Raw genomic sequence first — 21,230 nt, 5'->3', positions numbered from 1 at the left:
TCCCTGCGCGGGCTCCTGCCCCCTCCGCCCCCGAGGCCAGCTGGGCCACTTGCAAGGCGCCTGCCGCAGCCCCGGCCACCTGCCCCCTCGCTGGCCGCTGGCGGCTGTTGGACAGCTGCTCGCAAACCCTCGTAGCCTCCGAGGGCGGCTCCGGGCGGCTCGGAGACGCGGGGCGAGCAGGGGGCGTGGGCGTGGGGAGGGGAGCAGCCAGCCCAGGCGGGGCCTGGGGCACTGCGGCCGGCGGCCGGCCGTGCCTGGGGGGCTATTTTCTGCTCGCAAGGGCCTGATTTGGGAAGGGCTGTGCCAGCATCAGCCCTGACCTGCGGGGATCAGGCCCTGTACGGCTCCGGTCTAGAGACCCCTTTGGCCCAGCTGCTGCCCCATTTCGCGTCCGCGAGGAGGGCAGTGCTGGGGGCCAGGGATGCAGGATGGAGCAGGGGGACTCCAGCTTCCCTGGCAGGCAGATGCTGGTCCAAGGATGCCTGAACTCTTGTCCCCAGGGAGCCCCGGGCCAGCTCCTGTGGGAACCCAGCTGCAGGAGAGGCCCTGGAGCCCAGGAGGATCTGGCCGAGCTCCCAGGCCCAGGGAGCAGAGCTTTGCTCCAGGGGAAGCCTCATGCCTGCCCTGGCCCCAAGGGGCCTCTCCTGGGGGTTTGCAGGTCCTCACTGGGAGCAGATGGAGCTGGGGCCAAGCACCCTGGGGGGGGGGGGGGCTGGAGCACCCAGCCTGCCTCCGGTTGGGACCCAGCAGGGGGCTCATGAGTGGGATCAGCCCAAGAGCAACTCAGTGGGTGTGCAGAGGCAAAACTGTGCGGAGAGGGAGCAGCTGTGTGCAGCCCCACTGGCAGGGTCTGGAGGGGACCAGAACCACTTGGGAACAGAGCAGGACATGTCAGGCAGCAGCTGGGACCAGCAGGCAAGGAGGGAGCAGCCTGGCAGCAAAGGGGGCCCCAAAAGCTTGGGTCCGCTCGTGACTTGTGTGGCAGTGAGGGCACAGCTGGGTGCATGGGGGAGAGCCCAGGGCACAGGGTCCCCGGGGTGGAGAAGAGCCTGGGGCACAAGGTCCCTGGGTGCAGGGTCCCCGGGGTGGAGGACAGCGCTGGGTGTGGGGTCCCCAGGGTGCAGGGTCCCCAAGGCAGAGGACAGCCCTGGGTGCGGGGTCCCCGGGGCGCGGGGTCCCCAGGGCACCGGGACAGCGCGGGGAGGGGCCGATGCTGCCGGCGGCCCCGGCCCCGCCGCGGTGCCCGGCGGGGGCGGCGGGCCCGGGCCCGGGGCGGGGGCCGGGGCGGGCGGGGGCGGGGGGGCCGCCGTTCGCGGCGCTAGGACCGGGCGCGGCGGCGGGCGGAGCCTCCCCGCCGCTCGCCCCTCCGCCCGGCCGCTGCGGCAGTGTCTCGGAGGCGGGCAGGCGGCCGGTCCCTCCGGTCCCCCGGCAGCATCCCGGCCCCGCCATGGCTGGCGTCGGCTTCGCGGCGCACCGCCTGGAGCTGCTCGCCTCCTACCAGGACGTGATCGGCGAGGACAGCCCCACCGACTGGTGAGCGCGCCCGCCGCCGCCGCCGCCCCTTTGTCCCCGCCGCCGGGGCCCTTTGTGCACGGAGCCGCCCGGTGCACCGGGCGCGCCGCCGCCGCCGCCGCCGCCGGGGCCGCGCCCCGCGATGCGCCCCGGCCGCGCGGGCCCCGCCGCCGCCGGCGGCCGCCGGCACCTGCCGCCGCACCGGGCCGGGAGGTGCCCGGGCCGCCCCGGCACACAAAGGCGGGCGGGGCCGGGCGGGCGGGCGGCGGAGGGGGTGTGCCCGGCCCGCCGCCCCCGGTGCCCGCACCTGCCCGCCGCCGGGGCCGCGCCGGGCCGCGCCGCCTCGCACCGCGCCGCACCGCGCCGCACCGGGCCGGGGCGCGGTCCCCGCTTTGTCTGCTCGGTGCCGGCACGTGCGAGCGCCGGGACCCCCCGCCCCCGGCCGCCGGCAGCCCCGGGGGAGCGGCACGGCGGGGACCCCCGCGGGAGCCCCCCCTCGCTCCCCCCCCACGCACACCGGGCACCGGGCACCGGGAGGAGCAGGAGGCCCGTGCGCGGCGGGGAGGGCACCGGGGGCCACCGTGTCCCCGGGGCTGGGCCCGGCCCCGGGACGCGGCGGGGCCCGGCGGGGCCGCGCTCCCTCGCCATTGTGCGGGGCCGCGGCCCGGGCGAGGGGGCCGGGACAGGAGGGCGCCCCCGCCGCGGCCCCCGGCCCCGCCGCCGCGGCCCCCGCCGCCGCCCCGGCGGGAGCAAGGCCTGCTGGCGGAGGAGGGCTGGGGCTCCCGGCCCCCGCGGCCTCGCTTCATTCCTGCACTCGGCCCCCCGCGGCAGGCCCGGGGTGGCTGGGGGGGCTGTGCCAGGCTGGGCACCCCGGGGACCCCCCCGCAGCACCGCCGGGCTGGGGTTGCTGTGGGCTCGGGGCCTCCTCGGGCAGGGCCCCCGTGCCCTGCCACCCTTGGGTGCCTGCGTGGACCTGCGCTGATGGGTGCTGACAGGTGCCCCCAAGCTGCGGGGGTTTTGGGCGCCCAGCCACTTCCAGGCCCCTCTGCCCCGGCTCCCGCCGCGGCCCAGCGCAGGAGCCCGCAGGAAGCATCTGCCCACTGCCGCTCCGGCCCTGTTTCTCCCAGGTCCGCAGGCAGCGCCGGCTGCGTCTCCTGGCCCCACCCAGGTGGCCATGGCCGCGTCCCTCTGGTCCCCAAGGCCCTCTCCTCGCTCCCCTCTGCCCCTGGGTGGGTGATGCTGCGATGCCCCCGGAGGCGCAGCTCCCGGGGCAGAGCCGGGGTGCTGGGCAGCGTTGGGTGCTGAGGGCTGGGGTGCACACTGTGCACCCGCTGCCCATCGGGGTGCTTGCTGCTCTCCGCCCAGGCTGCATGCTGTGCACCCGCTCTCCTGCTGGGGGGCCCACCAGGCCCTGCTCGCCGGCGCAGCCGGGGTGCCCCACAGATTGGGGGGGGGGGGGGCAGCAGCAGCAGCGCGCTGGGGCTGGGCAGGTCAGCGCTCCCCGCCGGCCCCGGGGCTCTGGGGGGCCCTTTGGCCCCGAGGGTGCCCTGAGCGAGCGCGGTGTGTGTTGCCGGCCAGGAGGCAGCTGTCAGCCCTGGGTCTGTCTTAGTTCCCGGCATCCGCTGCAAAGGATCCCTCCCTGCCAAAGCTGCTGAGAGCAGCAGAAACAGCTCCCAGGAAGGAGAGCGCCGGGACTGGGCCCCCTCCTCCTCCAACGCAGGACCCCAGCTGGGGCGCGAGCCTTCATCCTTCGGGCTGAGCTTGATCCATCCTCCCCATCCTCCCCAGCCCCTGCGGTCCCCATGGGACAGGCCGTGCCGGGCGCCTGGCCGCTCGCTGCCGGAGGCAGCATCATCCCTGCTGCAGGGCCTGGGGCCTTTGTGCTCGTCTGGGGGCGAAGGCGCTGAGCAGGGGGGCTGCGCGCTGGCCAGGGGCACTGGGGACCGGCCCCAGCTCCCGCTGTGCGCTCGGGGCTGGGGGGAGGGGGTGGGGGGCTCCCTGCAGGCAGAGGGGCTGGCTCCAGGGGATGCTGCGCTCTCGCCCGGCCGGCCGGGATCCCCGTGGCCGTGCAGGGGAAAGGATGTTTAGTCTGGGATTTCCCCCCGCCCCGAGCGGAGCCCTGGAGGGTCCAAGTGTCCCCTCCCCCTGCCCAGCCTCGCGGAGGCTGCTGGGGCCCATTACTCGATAGGAAAGGAATTTGGTGCTGCTTTCGGAGCACGCCGACTCCCTGGAGCTCGGAGCCACATTGGAAACACATGTGCCCAGGCTGGGGCAGGCGGGCTGGGGGCCGCCGCTTCCCTCCCCCGCCACGGCATGGGGGGCGGGCAGGCTGCGGGCGCCCCGGGCACCGGGTCACGTGTGGGCACCCGCTGGCGCGGATCCGCCACCCTCTGCTCCGCGCGTCCTCCGGCCGTGCAGCGGGGTCCACGTGAGGGCAGCGGGGCTCCCGACCCCCCACCCCATCTGCCCCCCGGCTGGGTGACGGGGGATCCCCCTGGAGCCTCCCCGCTGCACGGGGTGCCCGCCCTGCTCTCGCCCGTCCCCGCAGCCCGGGCGGGAGGGAAGAGGCCGCGCAGGCCTGAGTGATGAATAAAGCATGTGGGAAGGGGTCCGCGATGCACGTTGCAGCCTGCACCCTCCACGGCCCGGCCGGCCGCCCTGGGGCTCCGGGTGCCCTCGGGGCCGCGGGCAGGGTCCGTGCCAGCCTCCCGGGATGCTGCTGGTCCCAGCGCTGCTGGCCTGGGCTGGGCTGTGTGGAGGTTCCCCCGGGGCTCCGCGCGGCAGATCTGGGGCGGACGGCGGGTCCCCCCTGGTGCTCGCGAGGCTCCGGCTCTGCCCCGCCTGCCCTTTCCTCCCCTTCGCGGCCGGTCGCGTCCCCGTCTGCGAGCCCCTGGCTCCTGTCTGCAGCCCTGGGCTCCCCCAAGTTGCAGCCTTCCCGTTTCTGGGGGGGTGAAGCAGGGCTGGGGCCGCGTGCGTGCGCATGCAGGGGCTGCAGCACGCACAGGGCTTCGCGCCGGCTCCGGCCCAGGGGGACGGCGCTGGCTCAGGCTGCCGATTAGCTGGATTCGGATGTGCGGATTAAAGTCAATCCTGTTGGTGCAATTTTCTGTGACCGGCTGCAAGAGCAGGGCCGGACCCTGGCGCGGGGGGGAGCCCTGGGGTGGTGAAGGCAGGCGCGTTTCCCCCTGTTTGCCAGTGCAAATTTTCCATATTTAGCCCCGATGCTCAATTCCCGTCACGTCTCAGCATCCAGGATCCGGCCGAGGCCCAGGCTGGAACCGGGTGGACCACTATAAGCAACACCGGTCCCGAATCGGGGCCACCCCATTCCCGGCCCTGCCGCCGTCCTCTCGCCGGCAGCCGCGAGGTGCCCGGCGCCGCGGGGACGTTGCAGCGCGCCGCGCGGGCGCCGCCAGCCGAATGCAAATCGGCCGGGGAGGCGGGGGGGGGGGCGCCGGGGGGGGGGGGTCCCGCACGGGCGGCCCCGGCTTTCTGGGAGCAGCGCGTGACGGTAGCGCCCCGGCTTGGGTGGCTGCCAGGCCCCCGCTGCCTGCCTCCCCCGCTTCCCTCCGCTAATCACCTCGGCAGCGGGCGCTGGTCCCAGCCGGCGGCGGGGGTTGCTGTGGCGACGGAGGATGCTGGTTGCCTGGAGAAGCTGCAATTTCCATCCCGTCGCCCACGGCGCCCGGACCCGCTCGGCCTCCTTCCTCTCCTCTCCCCCCCCCACCCCGCAGCCTGCTCCCTGCCTGGGGGAGGCGGGGGGCGGCCCCGCCGCCGCGGGGGGCTCTCGCTGCAGCCCAAGCGGGGTTTCCCCGCGGCAGCGGCGGCGGGCGAGGGGACGGTATCCAAGAAACGGTCTCCATGACGGCCCCGTCGCACCCCGGCGGCACACGGATTTGCTGCTGCCGCCGGTGCTCCGGCGTCCTCCCCCGGCCTGGTGCCCGGTGGGCTGGTGGCTCATGCAGCCTGGCACGTGAGCGGCCCCGCCGGGGCGCCCGGCTGGCCCCGGAGCTGGCCAGGGGCGACACGGAGCCGGAGCCGGCAGGGCCCTGGTGGCACCGTCGTGGCCTCCGCAGGGGCTCGGCTGTTCACTGCGCCCAAATCCTCCTCCTCCTCCTCCCCTGTCCTGGGGTCGCCGCCCCACGGCGTGAGCTGCAGGCAGGGGAAGAAGCCTTGTCCCGAGTGCTGTGGGCAGGGCCCAGCGCCGGCTCCCCAGCGCCCTGCGCACCCCATGCTGGCGGGTGCTGATGGCCACGGGGGGCAGCTCGGGGACCCCCAGGGGGTCGCCGGCTGGTCCCCCGGGCTCAGCCCTGCCTGGGCCGCCCCGACGGTGGTGCGACCTGCGCCGGGAAGGGGAGCCGGGGAGGCCGCCGCGCAGGTGCTCACCCCGCCTGTCCCCCCAGGGCCCTCTACACGTACGAGGATGACTCCGATGACCTGAAGCTGGCAGCGTCGGGAGGTAAGACCCCGCGTCCCCGCGCCTGGCTGGGCTCCGTGCCCGGCCCCGGGGCCATGCGGGGCGGCCGCAGGCTGACCGCGCTCTTTGCTGCGCCAGGCGGTGGCTTGCTGGAGCTCTCGGGCCACTTCGAGATCCAGAAGGTGATGTACGGCTTCTGCAGCGTCAAGGACCCCCAGGCCGTGCTCCCCAAATACGTCCTCGTCAACTGGGTGAGTAGCGACGCGGAGGCACGGGCGCCCGCGGGGGGCTGCCGCTCGGCCCCCGCCACGGCTCAGCCTCCCCCTTGCCGCCGCCGCAGGTGGGCGAGGACGTGCCCGACGCCCGCAAGTGCGCCTGCGCCAGCCACGTGGCCAAGATCGCCGAGTTTTTCCAGGTGGGCGCGCGCAGGGCTGGGGACACGGGGGTCACCATCCCCTCTGCCGCCCCGAGCGCCCTGTCCGGGGGCGCCGGCGTTTCGGCCGCGGGTCTCTCGCTGACGGCCGGCGCCCCCCCAATCCCCGCCAGGGCGTGGACGTGATCGTCAACGCCAGCAGCGTGGAGGACATCGACCCGGGGGCCATCGGGCAGCGGCTCTCCAACGGGCTGGCCCGCGTCTCCAGCCCCGTGCTGCACCGCCTGCGCCTGCGGGAGGACGAGAACGCCGAGCCCGTGGTAACGTGGGCGCCGGGGGGGGACGGGGACGCGTCAGGGATGCTCTGGAGCGTCCGGCCGGCGCCTCCGCCGCGGCCGGCCGCCCCAGGCGCCGCTTCCTTTCGTCGCCCTCGCTGACGCCAGCCCCGTCCCGCGGGACGCCTCCTCCATCCCCCCCTGACTCTGCTCCGTCCCAGGGCACGACCTACCAGAAAACCGACGCCACCGTGGAGATGAAGCGGATCAACCGGGAGCAGTTCTGGGAACAGGCCAAGGTAGGGGCAGCCCCAGAGCAGCCCCGGGGCCGGGCCGAGCCGAGGCCGGGCTGACGGGCCGCTCCATCCCTTCCCCGCAGAAAGAGGAGGAATTGCGCAAGGAGGAGGAGCGGAAAAAGGCGCTGGACGCGCGGCTGCGGTTCGAGCAGGAGCGCATGGAGCAGGAGCGGCTGGAGCAGGAGGAGCGGGAGAGACGCTACCGGGAGCGCGAGGAGCAGATCGAGGAGCACAGGCACGGCGCGGCGGGGATCGCGGGGGCACGCGGGGTTGCGCGTGGCAGCGACTCGCGTGGGCACGGCTGAGGGGTGGGCAGGGATTCCCGCGCGCGAGCGCCAGGGTGCGTTTGCAGGCGCGTTGGGCGCGCGAGGACGCGTGCGGGCAGTCGGTGTGCAAGGACGCGCGGGGGCCGGAGCGGGTGCACGGGGGTCCGGCCCCGCCGCGGGCGCAGAATCGGGCAGCGTGGCACGGGCCGGGCTCAGCCCCTCTCCCTGTGCCCCCGTCGCAGGCGGAAGCAGCAGAGCATGGAGGCGGAGGAGGCCAGGCAGCGCCTGAAGGAGCAGTCCATCTTCGTAAGTGCCGTGGCGGGCGCGGGAAGGGCTCTTCCCTCCGGCACCCGGCTGCGGCACCGGGGCCGACGCCGCCTCTCTTCCCAGGGGGAGCAGCAAGAGGAGGACGACAGGCAGCAGCTCCGGAAATCGGAGTCGGAGGTGGAGGTGAGCGCGTGGCGGCCGTGCCGGGGGGCCGCTCTCCGCTCCGCAGCCGGAGCCGCCCGGGGCCCCGCGCGGGCCGGCGTTGCGGGGCTCAGCCTGCCTCCGTGCCCGCAGGAGGCCGCTGCCATCATCGCCCAGCGACCCGACAACCCCCGGGATTTCTTCAAGCAGCAGGAGAGGGTGGCGTCGGGCAGCAGCGAGGCCGTCTCGCCGGGCAGCCACAGGACAGGTGAGGGGCCGCGGGGGCCCGCGGGGGCAGGCAGGGAGCGGGCGCGGAGCAGCAGGTAAGTGCGGGGTCATCGGGCGCACCCGGACCGCCAACGCGCTGGACGGGCCGTCTGCCCCCGCCGCCGGCCCTCGTGCAGCGCTTCCGGGCGACGGCGGCGGCGAGTCATCCCGTCATCCGTCCGCCCCGCTGCGGCCCTTCCCGTGCCCCGGAGCCTCCGGGACCGCGGCGGTGCCCCGGGGCGAGGGGCTGCAGCCTGCCCCGCTGCGAGCCGCGGGGAGCAGGCGGGGGCCGGGCCGCCGCCTCGTGCCGCTCGCTGCCGGGGCTCTGGCACGGCCCCGCGCCGGTGGTGGGGGTGCAGGCGGGGGGGCAGAGCCGCCGGGGCTGGGGGCAGCAGGGGGGCAGCCGGCGCGCCCTTGGCTGGTGCATGGGGGGCTGGCGCGGGAGCTCTGCTTGCCCTGTGGGTGCCGGCAGGGCAGACGTGGGGCACCGGCCGTGCCCCTGGCTGGGTGCGTGTGGGGCAGACGTGGGGCACCCCGCGATGCCCCCGCCGTGGGGTCCCCGCCGCTGGGCTGCGTGCACGTGTGGGGCAGGGGGCCCCTTTGCGGGCTCTGGGCGATGCCGGCAGGTCTCCGGCTGTGGAAGTGGGGCTGCCCCTGTGGAGGGCTGGTTTTGGGGAGGGGGTTGTCAGGAGGGTGCCCCCCAGGGAGGCTGGTCTGCCCCACAGTGCGGGGTGCAGCCCTGCGTCCCCACTTGCGGCTCTTGGACACGGGCTGGCTGTGGGGCTGGTGGGAGCCTCCGGCTGCGGGGCTGTGCTGTGGGGCTGTACTGGGGCTGTGCTGTGCTGGGTGCTGTGCCGTGGGGCTGCGCAGAGGCTCCTGCCGTGGGGCCGTGCTGGGTGCTGTGCCATGGGGCTGTTCTGGGGGTCGTGCCGTGGGTTTGTGCCGTGGGGCCGTGGCGTGGGGCTGTGATGCGTGTTCGTGCTGTGGAGCTGTGCTGGGAGGGGGGGGGCTGCGTCGTGGGGCCGTGCTGGGGGTCGTGCCGTGGGGCTGTGCCAGGGGCCGCACTGTGGTTTGTGCTGTGGGGCCGTGCTGTGGATCGTGCCGTGGGGTCGCACTGAGGGGCTGCGCGGTGGCTGAGCAGGCAGGTTGCGCCATGGCCGTGTCCCGGCCTCCTCCCCACCCCACTGTCGGTGCTGCCTTCCTCCCCTCCATCCTCCCCATCCCACTGTAGGTGCTGCCTTCCTCCCCTCCATCCTCCCCATCCCACTGTAGGTGCTGCCTTCCTCCCCTCCATCCTCCCCATCCCACTGTAGGTGCTGCCTTCCTCCCCTCCATCCTCCCCATCCCACTGTAGGTGCTGCCTTCCTCCCCTCCATCCTCCCCATCCCACTGTAGGTGCTGCCTTCCTCCCTTCCATCCTCCCCATCCCGCTGTCAGTGCTGCCTTCCTCCCTTCCATCCTCCCCATCCCACTGTAGGTGCTGCCTTCCTCCCCTCCATCCTCCCCATCCCACTGTAGGTGCTGCCTTCCTCCCTTCCATCCTCCCCATCCCACTGTAGGTGCTGCCTTCCTCCCTTCCATCCTCCCCATCCCGCTGTCAGCGCTGCCTTCCTCCCCTCCATCCTCCCCATCCCACTGTAGGTGCTGCCTTCCTCCCTTCCATCCTCCCCATCCCACTGTAGGTGCTGCCTTCCTCCCTTCCATCCTCCCCATCCCACTGTAGGTGCTGCCTTCCTCCCTTCCATCCTCCCCATCCCACTGTAGGTGCTGCCTTCCTCCCTTCCATCCTCCCCATCCCGCTGTCAGCGCTGCCTTCCTCCCCTCCATCCTCCCCATCCCACTGTCAACGCTGCCTTCCTCCCCTCCATCCTCCCCATCCCACTGTAGGTGCTGCCTTCCTCCCTTCCATCCTCCCCATCCCGCTGTCAGTGCTGCCTTCCTCCCTTCCATCCTCCCCATCCCACTGTAGGTGCTGCCTTCCTCCCCTCCATCCTCCCCATCCCACTGTAGGTGCTGCCTTCCTCCCTTCCATCCTCCCCATCCCACTGTAGGTGCTGCCTTCCTCCCTTCCATCCTCCCCATCCCGCTGTCAGCGCTGCCTTCCTCCCCTCCATCCTCCCCATCCCACTGTAGGTGCTGCCTTCCTCCCTTCCATCCTCCCCATCCCACTGTAGGTGCTGCCTTCCTCCCTTCCATCCTCCCCATCCCACTGTAGGTGCTGCCTTCCTCCCTTCCATCCTCCCCATCCCACTGTAGGTGCTGCCTTCCTCCCTTCCATCCTCCCCATCCCACTGTAGGTGCTGCCTTCCTCCCTTCCATCCTCCCCATCCCGCTGTCAGCGCTGCCTTCCTCCCCTCCATCCTCCCCATCCCACTGTAGGTGCTGCCTTCCTCCCTCCATCCTCCCCATCCCATTTCAGCACTGTCTTCCTCCCTCCATCCTCCCCATCCCACTGTCAACGCTGCCTTCCTCCCCTCCATCCTCCCCATCCCACTGTCAACGCTGCCTTCCTCCCCTCCATCCTCCCCATCCCACTGTTGGCACTGCCTTCCTCCCTCCATCTTCCCCATCCCGCTGTCAGCACTGCCTTCCTCCCTCCATCCTCCTTCCCCCTCTGCATCCCGCTGCCCCGGCCTCGCCATGGCCACACTGAGCAGGGACTGACCCATCTCTTTGCTCTCTCTCTCTCCGTCCGTCTGTCTGTCTTTCTCTCGGCAGGTCGTCTGCACTGTCCTTTCATAAAGACAGCTGACAGTGGGCCGCCTTCTTCCTCTTCCTCCTCCTCCTCCCCCCCGCGGACCCCCTTCCCCTATATCTCCTGCCACCGCACCCCAAATCTCTCCTCTTTCTTTCCATGTAGGTAGCTGGGAGACACTGGGTGCGCAGGGCCCCGGGGCCGGGACGCGGGTGCCGGCTGGTCCCGCTGCGCCGGGTGCGCGAGGACGGAGCCGACGGCCGAGCCACCCCCTTCCCGCTGGGGGTGCCGGGCAGCACAGCGGGGGGCACAGATGGGGGGGGGCTGCGCCCCAGGGGCACCCTGCAAGCCATGGGCAGGGGCACGGGGCAGGCTGTGCCCCTGGGGCAGAAGGAGATGGGGCAGGCTGTGCTATGGCGTAGGGGTGGTGGGGGGGGGCAAGCTGTGCCCCTGGGGTGGACGGAGACGGGGCACGCTGTGCCCCTGGGGCAGATGGAGATGGGGCAGGCTGTGCCATCGCACGGGGTGGGGGGCACAGGGCAGGCTGTGCCCCTGGGGCGGATGGGGATGGGGCAGGCTGTGCCCCTGGGGCGGATGGGGATGGGGCAGGCTGTGCCCTAGCATGGGGGTGCACAGGGCAGGCTGTGCCCATGACATAGGGGGGGGCACAGGGCCGGCTGTGCCCCCAGGACACATGGAGATGGGGCAGGCTGAGCTCGTGAGGCAGATGGGGATGGGGCAGGCTGTGCCCATGGCATAGGGGGACACAGGGCAGGCTGTGCCCCTGGGGCAGAAAGAGATGGGGCAGGCTGTGCCCATGGGGCAGATGGGGATGGGGCAGTCTGTGCCCATGGCATAGCGGGGGGCACAGGGCAGGCTGTACCCATGGGGTGGGGGTGGGGGGGGGACAGGCAGGTTGTGCCTGGGACTGTGTGGGGCTGGGTTTGTGGGGCAGAGGTGGACATTCGGGCAGTGCCTGGGGCCGTGTGGGGCTGTGCCCATGGGGCAGAGGAGGGACACTGAGGCCATGCCCAGGGCCGTGCGCAGCTGTGCCCATGGGGCAGAGGAGGGACACTGGGGCCATGCCCGGGCCATGTGGGTCCATGCCCGTGGGGCAGAGGTGGGACCTCGAGGCCGTGCCCATAGGGCAGAGGAGGGCCATTGCGGGGAGGGCAGTGCATGGCACCCTGGGATGGGGCTGCCCGTCTCCCCCACGTGGGGGGCTCTGGCTGCGGGGCTGCCGAGGGGCACCTCTGCCCCACCGCCGCAGGAGGGGGACAGTGTGGTGACGGGTACGTGGCGGTGAGCGTCTGACTGCTCGTGGCCGGGGCTGGCATGGGAGGGCAGGAGCGCGGTTGGCCCAGGGGTGCCGGGTCCCCCTGCCCCACGCCGGCAGCCCACAGCCCCCCCAAGCCGTGTCTCCCTGTCCGCAGGCAGCCAGTCGGACGCCTACCGCAAGGCCTCGGCGGCGGGCTGCAGCCCCTGCGAGTCCAGCCCGGCCTCCACGCCGCGGGGCAAGCAGGGTGCCCGCATCCTGGGCGAAGAGACGCCGGCAACGCCCAAAGGTGGGCGCAGGGCTGGGCTTGCCTGTCCCCACCCCGCAGCTGCCCCGGCAGGTCCCTGCTGTCCCCCGCCGTACAGCCCCCCGTGCATGTGTGCCGTCTCCGCTGCATCCCCGGTGCATCCCCCCGGTGCATCCCCGCAGTCCCCGGTGCATCCCTGCCATCCCTGCTGCATCCCCCCTGCTGCATCCCCGCCGTCCTCTCTGCATCCTTGCCATTCCCAGTGCATCCCTGCCATCCTCTGCATCACCTGGTGCCACTCTGCCATCTCCGCCGCATTCCCCATTGCATCCCTGCCATCCCTTCTGCAGCCCGCAGTGCATCCCCGCCGTCCCCAGTGCATCCCCGCTGTCCTCTCTGCATCGCCTGGTGCCACTCTGCCATCTCCGCCGCATTCCCCATTGCATCCCTGCCATCCCTTCTGCAGCCCGCAGTGCATCCCCGCCGTCCCCAGTGCATCCCCGCTGTCCTCTCTGCATTGCCTGGTGCCACTCTGCCATCTCCGCCGCATTCCCCAGTGCATCCCCGCCATCCCTTCTGCAGCCCTCAGTGCATCCCCGCCGTCCCCAGTGCATCCCTGCTGTCCTCTCTGCATCGCCTGGTGCCACTCTGCCATCTCCGCCGCATTCCCCAGTGCATCCCCGCCATCCCTTCTGCACCCCGCCGTGCATCCCCGCCGTCCCCAGTGCATCCCCGCTGTCCTCTCTGCATTGCCTGGTGCCACTCTGCCATCTCCGCCGCATTCCCCAGTGCATCCCCGCCATCCCTTCTGCAGCCCTCAGTGCATCCCCGCCGTCCCCAGTGCATCCCTGCTGTCCTCTCTGCATCGCCTGGTGCCACTCTGCCATCTCCGCCGCATTCCCCAGTGCATCCCCGCCATCCCTTCTGCACCCCGCCGTGCATCCCCGCCGTCCTCCCTGCATCCTCGCCGTTCCCTCTGCATCCTCGCTGTCTCCGGTGCATTCCCGCCGTCCTCTCTGCATCGCCTGGTGCAGCTCCTCCATCCCCGCCGCGTTCCCTGTTGCAGCCCCGCCATCTTTTCTGCACCCCGCAGTGCATCCCCACTGTCCCCGGTGCATCCCAGCCGTGTGCATCCCCCCCCCCCCCCCCCATCTCCAGCGCATCCTCACCATCCCCTGGTGCCTCCCCGCCATCCCTTCTGCATATGCTGGTGCAACCTGCCCCGCATCCACTGGTGCATCCCTCCTTTCCCCTTCGCATCCCCCCCCCCTCCCATTCCCTCTGCACCCCCACCAGCTCCCCCCAGCAGGTTCCAGAACCCCTCTGCACCCCTAAGGGGTCTTCTTGCCCTGTGCGTGTCCCAGCCGCCCCCCCCCCCCAGCCTGTCCCCCTCGGCTGGGGAAGCCCCCGGTTGCACCCCGTCCCCAGTGCTGGTGGGGGGGGGGCCCCCGCTGACCGTGCTGTTCCCCCCCCCCCGCAGACTCCCCCAGCCCCGGCGCCCAGGAGGCAGAGCCAGCCAGCGCCGAGCAGCACTGGGCCTTCCCGGGGGATGAGGACAAGGCTGCGGAGCCCCCCGGGGATGACGCCAACCCCAGGCCGGCGTGGACAGCGGGGGCTGACGCCCTGGGCGACCTGGTGAGCCTGGAGCCCGCCGAGCCGGTCCCGGCGCCCGCGGTGGCCGAGCCGCAGCCCGCGGGGACGCCGGCCGCCGAGAGCCTCATCGACCTGTGGCAGAGCGACGGGGAGGCCCCCGCCGCCGCCGGCTGGCCCCTGCCCGCCGCCCCCGCGCCCGCCCCGGAAGGGCCCCCGGCCGCCCCCGAGGCCTTGCTGGCCGACGACGGGGGCTTGCTGAGCCTGGACGAGCTGCCGGAGCCGCCGGCCACCTTCTGCGACGCGGAGCAGGAGGAGGAGCCGGCCAGCCTGATCGCGCTGGAGGGCCCCCACCCCATGACGCTCAGCTACCAGCACGCCCTGCAGGAAGCCGCCCTGGGCCACCCGGGCGCCGAGACCCCCCTCATGACCAACGGGGAGATGGCCCTCAAGGACAGCACGCAGGGCCGCGGGGAGCAGGTGAGCACCGCCGTCACGAGCGCCGCCGGGCTCAGCGCGGCGCCAGGCGGGCCGTGCGCGTGCATCTCCCCGGGGACGGGGACGAGCCCGATGGCGATGCCCTTGTCCCTCCCGCAGGCCAGCGAGGGCTACTTCAGCCAGTCGCAGGACGAAGAGGTGCCCCAGCCCGAGGAGCTGTCGGCCAAAGCCCCCCAGCCCGTCTTCTACAACAAGCCCCCAGGTGAGTGGGGCGGTCTGGGGGGGGGGGGGTCCTCCCCCTCACCCCCGAGACGGGCGCACCCCCCCCCGCCGCCCTGACCCCGCGTGTCTCCCCCCCCCCCCCCCAAACCTCCCCCGTGTCTCCCGCAGAGATCGACATCACGTGCTGGGACGCGGACCCGCTGCCGGAGGAGGAGGAGAGCTTCGGGGGCGGCGTGTAAGGCTGGGCCCCGCTCCCGGCGCACGGAGCCAGCCCCCCCCGCCGGCGCGGGGCGCGCGGCGGCCGCAGCCGGGGGCCCGGCCCTGGCCCCCTCCCCACTGCGGCCCCGCGGGCTGAGGCCTCCGGCTGGGAGCCGGGGGGCCGCCCCGCAGCGCCCCTGCCCCGGGGCACCTTTTACAGCTCCCCCTTCTCTTTCTCTCTCTCTCTTTTTTTTAAGTTGTCGGTAGGAGACGTGTCAGTCCGCCAGCCCCCCCCCCCCTTCCCATTAGTAGCCCCCCCCACTCCGCGCTGCCCCGGCTCCCCTTCCCGGGGGGACGGTGCCGCCCCGCGGCGTCCCACGCCTGCCTGTGGGACGGGCCCCTTGCTCTCTCCTTGCCCGCCGGCTCCCCCCGGAGCCCCCGACTACTTTGCACGAGTTCAAAAGAGGAATAATAATAAACGAATATGGCAATAAAGCGACCCTACCGAGGCAAGGCTGCGGCCGGCTGCCCCCCACCCCCAAACCCCCCCCCCCACCTCCGCTGACCGCCCCCCCCCCGCCGCCTTCCCCGGGCCGGCTGCAGCCGGACTCCCCGCGCGGGGCCGGCCCGGGGCAGAGCGCGAGCGTGGCGCTCCCTCCATCCTCTTCCTCGCCGGGAGGCTGCCCGCCCGCCCGCCCGCCGCCCCCGCAGCCCGGGCACAGGGCATGCCCGCTGGACCCCCCTCCCCACCCCCCCCAAATCCCGTCCCCCTCCCCGCTTCGCCCCTCGCTTGGCCCCTTTCTCACGTACGGTAACTGTTTTTTGGAAAGCACAAGTTCTGTAACGGCGGTGTGCTCATGTATGTTAATAAATAAAGCGACTCCCGAGGGGGCTGCCGCCTGCGTGGGGCGCTGGGGAGGGCCGGGGGAGCCCCGCGACGCCAGCCCGGGCCGGAGGCCAGCCGCTTCCACAAACTTTTATTCTCAAACTGTAACAAACAAGATAAGAAACAGAGCAGAGTCCGGGCCCAGCTCCGAGCCCCCCCTCGGCCGCGGGGAGGGGGGGCGAGATGGGGAACCAGCCCCTCACGTGCTGGCGGCGGCCGGCGGCGGCGGCGCGGGCCAGGGCGCCGTGCCCGTCCTTGGCAGGGAGGGGGGGGATCCGGCTGGGGATGGCATTCCCGGGAAAAGCGGGAGGCTGAGCGCCCCCCCCCACCCCGGCGCGGCTCCGGAGGGGGCTGCCCGCCCGCGGCGAGCTGCAGCTCCCCTGCGGCCGCCCCCCTACACGGCCGTAGTCCTGCCGAAGAGGGGCATGGAGACCGGGAGGTGCCAGGGCCCCGGCTCGTACGTGTCCCTGCTGCTGAGCTCCGAGTCCGTCCAGCTGGGAAACATGCGCTGGGAGCACTCGGCCTGCAGGTAGAGGTCCGGGCAGGCCGGCCCCGGGCTGGCCGAGCGCGGCAGGTGCAGGGCCGAGCCGTAGCCCGTGTCCAGGAAGAGGGGCTTGTAGCTGGGCGGCTGCTCCTGCTTCTCCAGCCGCTCGTGGCTCAGGAAGGGGGCGTTGATCTTGCGGTAGAGCCCCCGCGTGTCCATGAGCACCTCGCTGTAGGGCGGCGGCGGCTCCGCCATCAGCAGCGCCTCCTCGTAGCACGGCGGCTTCGACAGGTCCGACTCTGCAAGGCAAAGGGGCACCCCCGCCCCCCCCGGCCCCGTCAGCACGGCGTTCGCACCCCTCTGTCCATCCCGGGGACCTTCTTCTTCCTGCTGGCGGCCCTGAAGCCCTCGTGCTGCCTGTCCCCCCCCCCCCCCAACCCCACCCTCCGCCCCCGCACCCCGGCAGGGAGGTGGCTCAAGGTTGCACCTGTCTTCCTGAGCCTGCAGGCAGCCTTTGCCGGAGTGTGCTCACGGAGCCGCTGCAAACAGCTCTTGCTGGAGCGTGCTCACGGAGACGCTGCAAGCTGAGGTTGGGGGGGGGGGGGGGCTGCAAACAGCTCTTGCTATAGCATGCTCACAGAGATGCTGCAAGCTGGGGGGGGGGGGGGGGCTGCAAACAGCTCTCGCGCAGGCTGGCAGCACCGAGCAGGGCCCAGCTCCCGGCTGGGCACCCACCATCGCCCTGCGGCCCCCGCCACCCTGCGGCATCCCAGCCGGCGAGGCCCCATTCCTTACCGTGCCGGCAGCTCCAGGGCCGCGGGGGAGGGATGTGGGGGTGGTGGGGCTCGATGCGGAGCCGGTGGGGGATGGCGATGCCGGGGGGGCTGCCGGCGTAGCCCTCGTAGTGCAGGGGCTCCAGCTCCAGCGTGCGCAGGCTCTGCTCCCGCAGGCGCTCCTCCTGCTGCCGCTTCATGCGCCGCCGCAGGTAGCTGCAGAAGCAGCACAGCAGCACGATGAGGCCCCAGATGAGCCAGAAGCCGGCGAAGCAGGTGAGGAAAGTGTAGGTGCCCTGGGACATCACCATCTTCGCTGCGGGTCCGGCGGGGAGGCCCCCGCCTCTCCCTGCCCTGGCTGGGGGACGCTCAGGGCCTCAGCAGGGCCAGGGCAGCAGCGATGCCAGTTGGGCCGCCGGAGCCCTCTGCGGCGCGGCCGGACGGCGCCATGGAGCCGACGGGAGCGGGGCAGGCGGCGGCGGCGGCGCAGGGCCGGGGCTCAGGCGGGGGGGTGGCAGCGGGACGTGGCGCCCCGAGCACCGGGCCGGGCCGGGCGGCGGGAGGGGTGAGGCGAGCCCCGGGGCCAGCTCCTGCCCATCGCTGTGACGGCGCCGCCGGGAAGGGGGCCCTGCGAAGAGATGGACAGACGGACGGACGGATGGACAGAGAGCGCGCGTGAGCGTGGCGGGGACGCAGAGGCCCGTTCCCATAGTGACTCGATCCACATGCGCAGCAGCTCCCGCAGCCAGCGGGATGCCGCGCGCGGCCCCACGCACGCCCACGCCGCTGCCGGGTGCCCGCCCGCGCCCACCGCCCGGCGCCCCATCGCACCCGGCCGCGAGGGACCCCCCTCCCCGGGGCTGCACCCCGCTGCAGGCGCCCCCCAGGCTCCAGGGGCTTCACGGCGGCACCGGTGCCCTCGAGGCGGCCGGCGAGCACCGAGAGTGGGCGCAAAGCCCGAGCAGCTCCTACCCCGGCAGCTCCGCACTGCTTTGCGGCAGGGTGCTGCGAGGCACCGCGGGGAGACGCGGCAGGAGGAGGAGTGCGGTGCGGGAGCCGGCCGCCGCGGGGACCCAAACACGTGCCGCCGCCGGCGATGGTGGGGGGATGTGCGCCAGCCCAGGGTGCTTCAGGAGATGGTGGCGCCCCCGGGCCTGGCCAGGGCAGCCGGCATTTCAGTGCTGCAGGACGGGGTTTTGGTGGCAAAGCGGGTGCCCCAGCTTCTGCGGGGTCCTTCGCTTTAGGCGGGCAGGGCAGGGCGATGGCTCGGCCGCTGGGCGAAGACCAGACCGTTCGCAGCCAGCGAGTGCCAGGGGGGACCTTGCACGTTAGCAAACAGGGAGCAGCACCCATGGGTGCCGCCAGCCGCTCGCCACAGGGGCCTGGTTGCGGCTAAGCACGAGCCAAGATCGTTATTCTGATTTGGAAGAAAACGCAATCGCCGCCCGCGAGCTCCGGAGAGGAGCGAGATCTCGGGAGCGGTAACTAAGGGCAGGGCGACCGCGGAGGTGCCGCGGCGCCCACGTGCCTTCACGCGGCGAAAGGCAAGGTCGCCCGCGGCCCCCGAATGTAGGTCGGGCGCGGGAGGGCCGCGGCGGCGCTCGGCGAGCGGGGCCGGGCTGCTGGGCGCCCGCGGGACCCCGGCGCCCGCCGCCGGAGGGAAGCGGGAAGCGGGAAGCGGGAAGGGCGCCGCGAGCAGCGCCGGGCGGACGAGGGCCAGGCCGAGGCGCCGGCCGGAAGGAGGCCGCCGCGAAGCCTTGGCCGCGCTCCGCAATCCCCACGTCAGGGCAGCGGCTGACAGCAGGGGGCTGCTCCGCCGCGCAGACAAAAGCGGAGCCGGGGCCAGCGGCGGGGCGCCGGGCTGCGGGGCGCCGGACCCCGCTCCGCGGGCGGCCGGGCTGAGCGCGGCTCACGGCACCGAGCCCGGCCGGCTCGGCGGCCGCGGGGCAGCGACCGGCTCGGCGCGGCCAAGCTCGGTGGCGGCGCGCGGCGACGCTTCCCCGCGCAGGAAGCGGCCGTGGCTCGGGGGGTGGTTCAGCGCGCGGGCCGGGGGCGTGGGGGGCCGCGGGGGGCCGGCGGCCAGGGACGGCCGGGGACCGGGGATGTTCGGGACGGGGGCGCTCGGGGCCCGGGCACGTCGGGGTGCGGGCACGTTGGGGGCAGGCCGGGGGACACCCACGCCGAGCGCGGCTCCCACGGGAGCAGACGGGCACGGAGCCGGCCCGGCGCCGCGGCCAAGCCCGCGGGCACCCCCGGGGCGCCCCGCCGCCCCCCGCCGCCGCTCCCGGGCCCCGGGTCGTCTCCGCGCCCGGTGCCTCCGGCGGGGGCTGGGGGAAACCTCCGCCCTCCCCGTGCCGGGCGCGGCATCCCCCCCCCCCTTCCTTCCCTCCCTGCCTGCCTGCCGCCCCCCGCGCCGCCGGGAGCGCGCGCCCGTCGGGGCCGGCGCGGGGGCGCGCAGCCCGGGAGGCGCCGCGCGCCGCCCCCCGCCCCGGCCCCCGGTTCCCGGTCGCGGCGGGCCCGCGCGCCCCGGCCCCGGCCCCGCGCCCTCCCCGCCGCGCAACAGGCGGCGGCGCCGCGCCCGCTCCCTCCGCGGCTCCCGTTACCGGCGGCGGCGGCGCACGTGGCTCAGGCGGCGGCGGGCGGCGGCTCCATGGGGCGGCGGCGGCGGCGGCGGCGGGGGGAAGGGAAGGGGGCCCGGTGCGCGCCCGGTGCGCGGCGCCGCCGCCGCCTCCCGGCGCTGCCTTTGTCTCCGGTGAGCGCTCCCGCGCCGCCGCCGCCGCCGCGCGCCGCCCCGCCCGGGCTCCCGCCCCGCCGCTCCGCCCCGCCCTCGGCGCGGGGAGGGACCCAGGCGTCCGGGACCCGTCGGGGCCCCCCCCGCCGCACCCCCCCGCGGCCCGCGGCCCGGCCCCACCGCGGCGGGGAGGGCACCGGCGTGGCCCGAGGCGCGGCGGAGCCCGGCCCGGGCGGGAGGTGGCACCGCGCCGCGGGGCTGGGCGGCGGCGGCGGTGGCTCCCCCCGCGGGGGCGGCCGGCGCGGTAATGGTCGCGGCCCCACAATGTCCCCGGGGGGGGGACCCCGTCGGTGACGGCCACGCGCCCCCCGGGGTGATGTCCGCGGGCCCTGGTGGGGTGACAGCCCCGCGATCCGCCCCAGGCGACAGCCACAGGGTCCCCACGGCGCCGCGGCCGTGCCGCCCCCCCGGGTGACAGTCCCATCCTCGCCCCGGGGTGACGGCCACGCTCCCGTGGGGATGGCGGCAGCGAGGGCAGGCGCCCCGCAGCCTGCGTGTGGCCTGGCCGCCCCTTGGCCGATAAAGAGACATCGACGGCCCCCGTGGGGACGCATTAGCGCGCTACAGTCGGACACGTGCCCTTCTTGCCCCTGGCGCCGGGCAGCGGCCGCCGTGGCCCTGGGGATGGCGAGGGGCCGAGGTGGCACTGGGCGAAGCAGAGGGGCTGCATCCTGCCCCTTGGGGACGGCCTTTGCTCCGGGCTCCTCGGGCTGCCCCTGTGCCCAGTGGGTGCCCTCGGGCCAGCCCCAGTCCCCGCTCCCCTTCCACTGTGCCCCAGCGATGCCCTCGGTGCGCGTGGCTCTGCCGGGAGCGCGGCCGGCGGGGCGGCTGTGCCAGGCGGGGGGGCAGCGGCGGGCGCCGGGCCAGCCGGGCCACGCGGGGCCCTGAGCCGTGCCAGGGCTGGAGGCCGTTTCGGTGATTCAGCCGCCGCGGCGTCCTGCGGGGGTGCCCCGGGCGGGCTGTGACCCGCTGCCACTTCCTCGCCGTGGGCAGGGCGGCGGGAGCCCGCCACGGCCTCACACTCGGCATATTGTTCTGCAGCGGGCCTGGCCGGAAAGACTTCCTCCCTTCCCGGAGAGGAGAGAACCTGGGAAAGCCGGACGCCGGCAGCCCGCTCCCGCTGCCAGCCCTGGGGGCGGCTGGGGCTGTGTCCTGGCGCCGTGCTCCACGCGAGGCCGCGCCGGCCTCGTCCCCCCCCCCCAGCCCGCGGCGCTCCGGCCCTGACTCACCTTGCTGGAACTCGCCTCCCGCGAGAGGATCTCAGAGCGCGGCCTGGGCAGCCCGGCACCGCGGGCTCGCCGCTCGCGGGGGTGCCCGGCCAGCAACCACGGCAGGCGGGAGGCCGCGGCCATGCAGGGGGGCCGGGGCGCTCCCTGGGGGCGCAGGGGCCGGGGCCACGGTCAGGCCGGGGCGCGGGCGGGCGGGGGGACCGGCTGCCCCCGGCGCGGCGGCGGGAACCAGGCCTCGGGCCCCGCCAGCGCCAGGCCCGGGGCCGGGAGCTGCCTTCCCGGCGGCGGCGGCGGGGGGAGGCAGGCGGGGGAGCGCTCCCCGAGCCACATGGTGGGCTGGAGGAGGAGCTGTTGCCCAGGCAACAGCTGAGAGCATCCTTCACCCCTGAAAATCGTGTGCCGGCGCTGCCTCCACAGCCCCCTGCCTCATGGCCGGGCCTGCGGGACTGGGGCGCCCGAAGCCCGGGACCCTCGCGCCGAGGCAGAGCTCGCCCAGCAGCCTGGGCACCGCGGCTCCCCTCCACTCCGGCTCGCTGGGGACCATCCTGGGCTGTGCACCAGCACCCCTTCGTCCCGCGCTGCTCCCA

At 74.3% G+C, this 21,230-nt stretch overlaps 2 protein-coding genes across 5 annotated transcripts; one reads left to right on the top strand and one right to left on the bottom strand.

Moving 5' to 3' along the window:
* Nucleotides 1-1,358: 1,358 nt before the first annotated feature.
* On the top strand, nucleotides 1,359-15,040 carry DBN1 (drebrin 1). Of its 2 annotated transcripts, none has more exons than XM_067304765.1 (14): nucleotides 1,359-1,533; nucleotides 5,916-5,971; nucleotides 6,068-6,180; nucleotides 6,270-6,344; nucleotides 6,476-6,622; nucleotides 6,814-6,876; nucleotides 6,957-7,108; nucleotides 7,382-7,445; nucleotides 7,530-7,589; nucleotides 7,701-7,815; nucleotides 11,943-12,074; nucleotides 13,513-14,102; nucleotides 14,220-14,322; nucleotides 14,451-15,040. In XM_067304765.1, exons 1-14 carry the CDS (start codon nucleotides 1,448-1,450, stop codon nucleotides 14,519-14,521), a joined length of 1,827 nt encoding a protein of 608 aa, XP_067160866.1. In that variant the 5' UTR covers nucleotides 1,359-1,447; the 3' UTR covers nucleotides 14,522-15,040. The 2 variants fall into 2 exon arrangements, with proteins under 2 accessions (XP_067160866.1, XP_067160865.1); XM_067304764.1 differs by having other exon boundaries at nucleotides 6,799-6,876.
* Nucleotides 15,041-15,442: 402 nt separating this feature from the next.
* Nucleotides 15,443-20,743, bottom strand: PRR7 (proline rich 7, synaptic). Of its 3 annotated transcripts, XM_067304769.1 has the most exons (4): nucleotides 19,227-19,383; nucleotides 16,932-17,251; nucleotides 16,646-16,839; nucleotides 15,443-16,149 (listed from the first exon to the last, which is right to left on the bottom strand). In XM_067304769.1, the coding sequence occupies exons 3-4, from the start codon at nucleotides 16,821-16,823 to the stop codon at nucleotides 15,761-15,763; spliced, it is 567 nt and encodes a 188-aa protein (XP_067160870.1). In that variant the 5' UTR covers nucleotides 16,824-16,839; nucleotides 16,932-17,251; nucleotides 19,227-19,383; the 3' UTR covers nucleotides 15,443-15,760. The 3 variants fall into 3 exon arrangements, with proteins under 3 accessions (XP_067160870.1, XP_067160869.1, XP_067160867.1); XM_067304768.1 differs by lacking the exon at nucleotides 19,227-19,383 and adding an exon at nucleotides 20,644-20,743 and having other exon boundaries at nucleotides 16,646-17,251; XM_067304766.1 differs by having other exon boundaries at nucleotides 16,646-17,251.
* Nucleotides 20,744-21,230: the final 487 nt, after the last annotated feature.

Source organism: Apteryx mantelli, chromosome 14 (genome assembly GCF_036417845.1).
Source record: "Apteryx mantelli isolate bAptMan1 chromosome 14, bAptMan1.hap1, whole genome shotgun sequence".
Classification (NCBI taxonomy): domain Eukaryota; kingdom Metazoa; phylum Chordata; class Aves; order Apterygiformes; family Apterygidae; genus Apteryx; species Apteryx mantelli.
This window is presented reverse-complemented; position numbering and strand designations above follow the sequence as displayed.

What these genes read in the sequence shown, in the direction of transcription:
- DBN1 (XM_067304764.1), top strand. Translation starts at nt 1,448, where the DNA reads ATGGCTGGCGTCGGCTTCGCGGCGCACCGCCTGGAGCTGCTCGCCTCC. An exon ending in GAGGACAGCCCCACCGACTG is followed by an intron (nt 1,534 to 5,915) that starts GTGAGCGCGCCC and finishes CTGTCCCCCCAG; the next exon opens with GGCCCTCTACACGTACGAGG. An exon ending in CGCAGGGCCGCGGGGAGCAG is followed by an intron (nt 14,103 to 14,219) that starts GTGAGCACCGCC and finishes TCCCTCCCGCAG; the next exon opens with GCCAGCGAGGGCTACTTCAG.
- PRR7 (XM_067304768.1), bottom strand. Translation starts at nt 16,934, where the DNA reads ATGGTGATGTCCCAGGGCACCTACACTTTCCTCACCTGCTTCGCCGGC. An exon ending in GCCCTGGAGCTGCCGGCACG is followed by an intron (nt 16,150 to 16,645) that starts GTAAGGAATGGG and finishes TTTGCCTTGCAG; the next exon opens with AGTCGGACCTGTCGAAGCCG.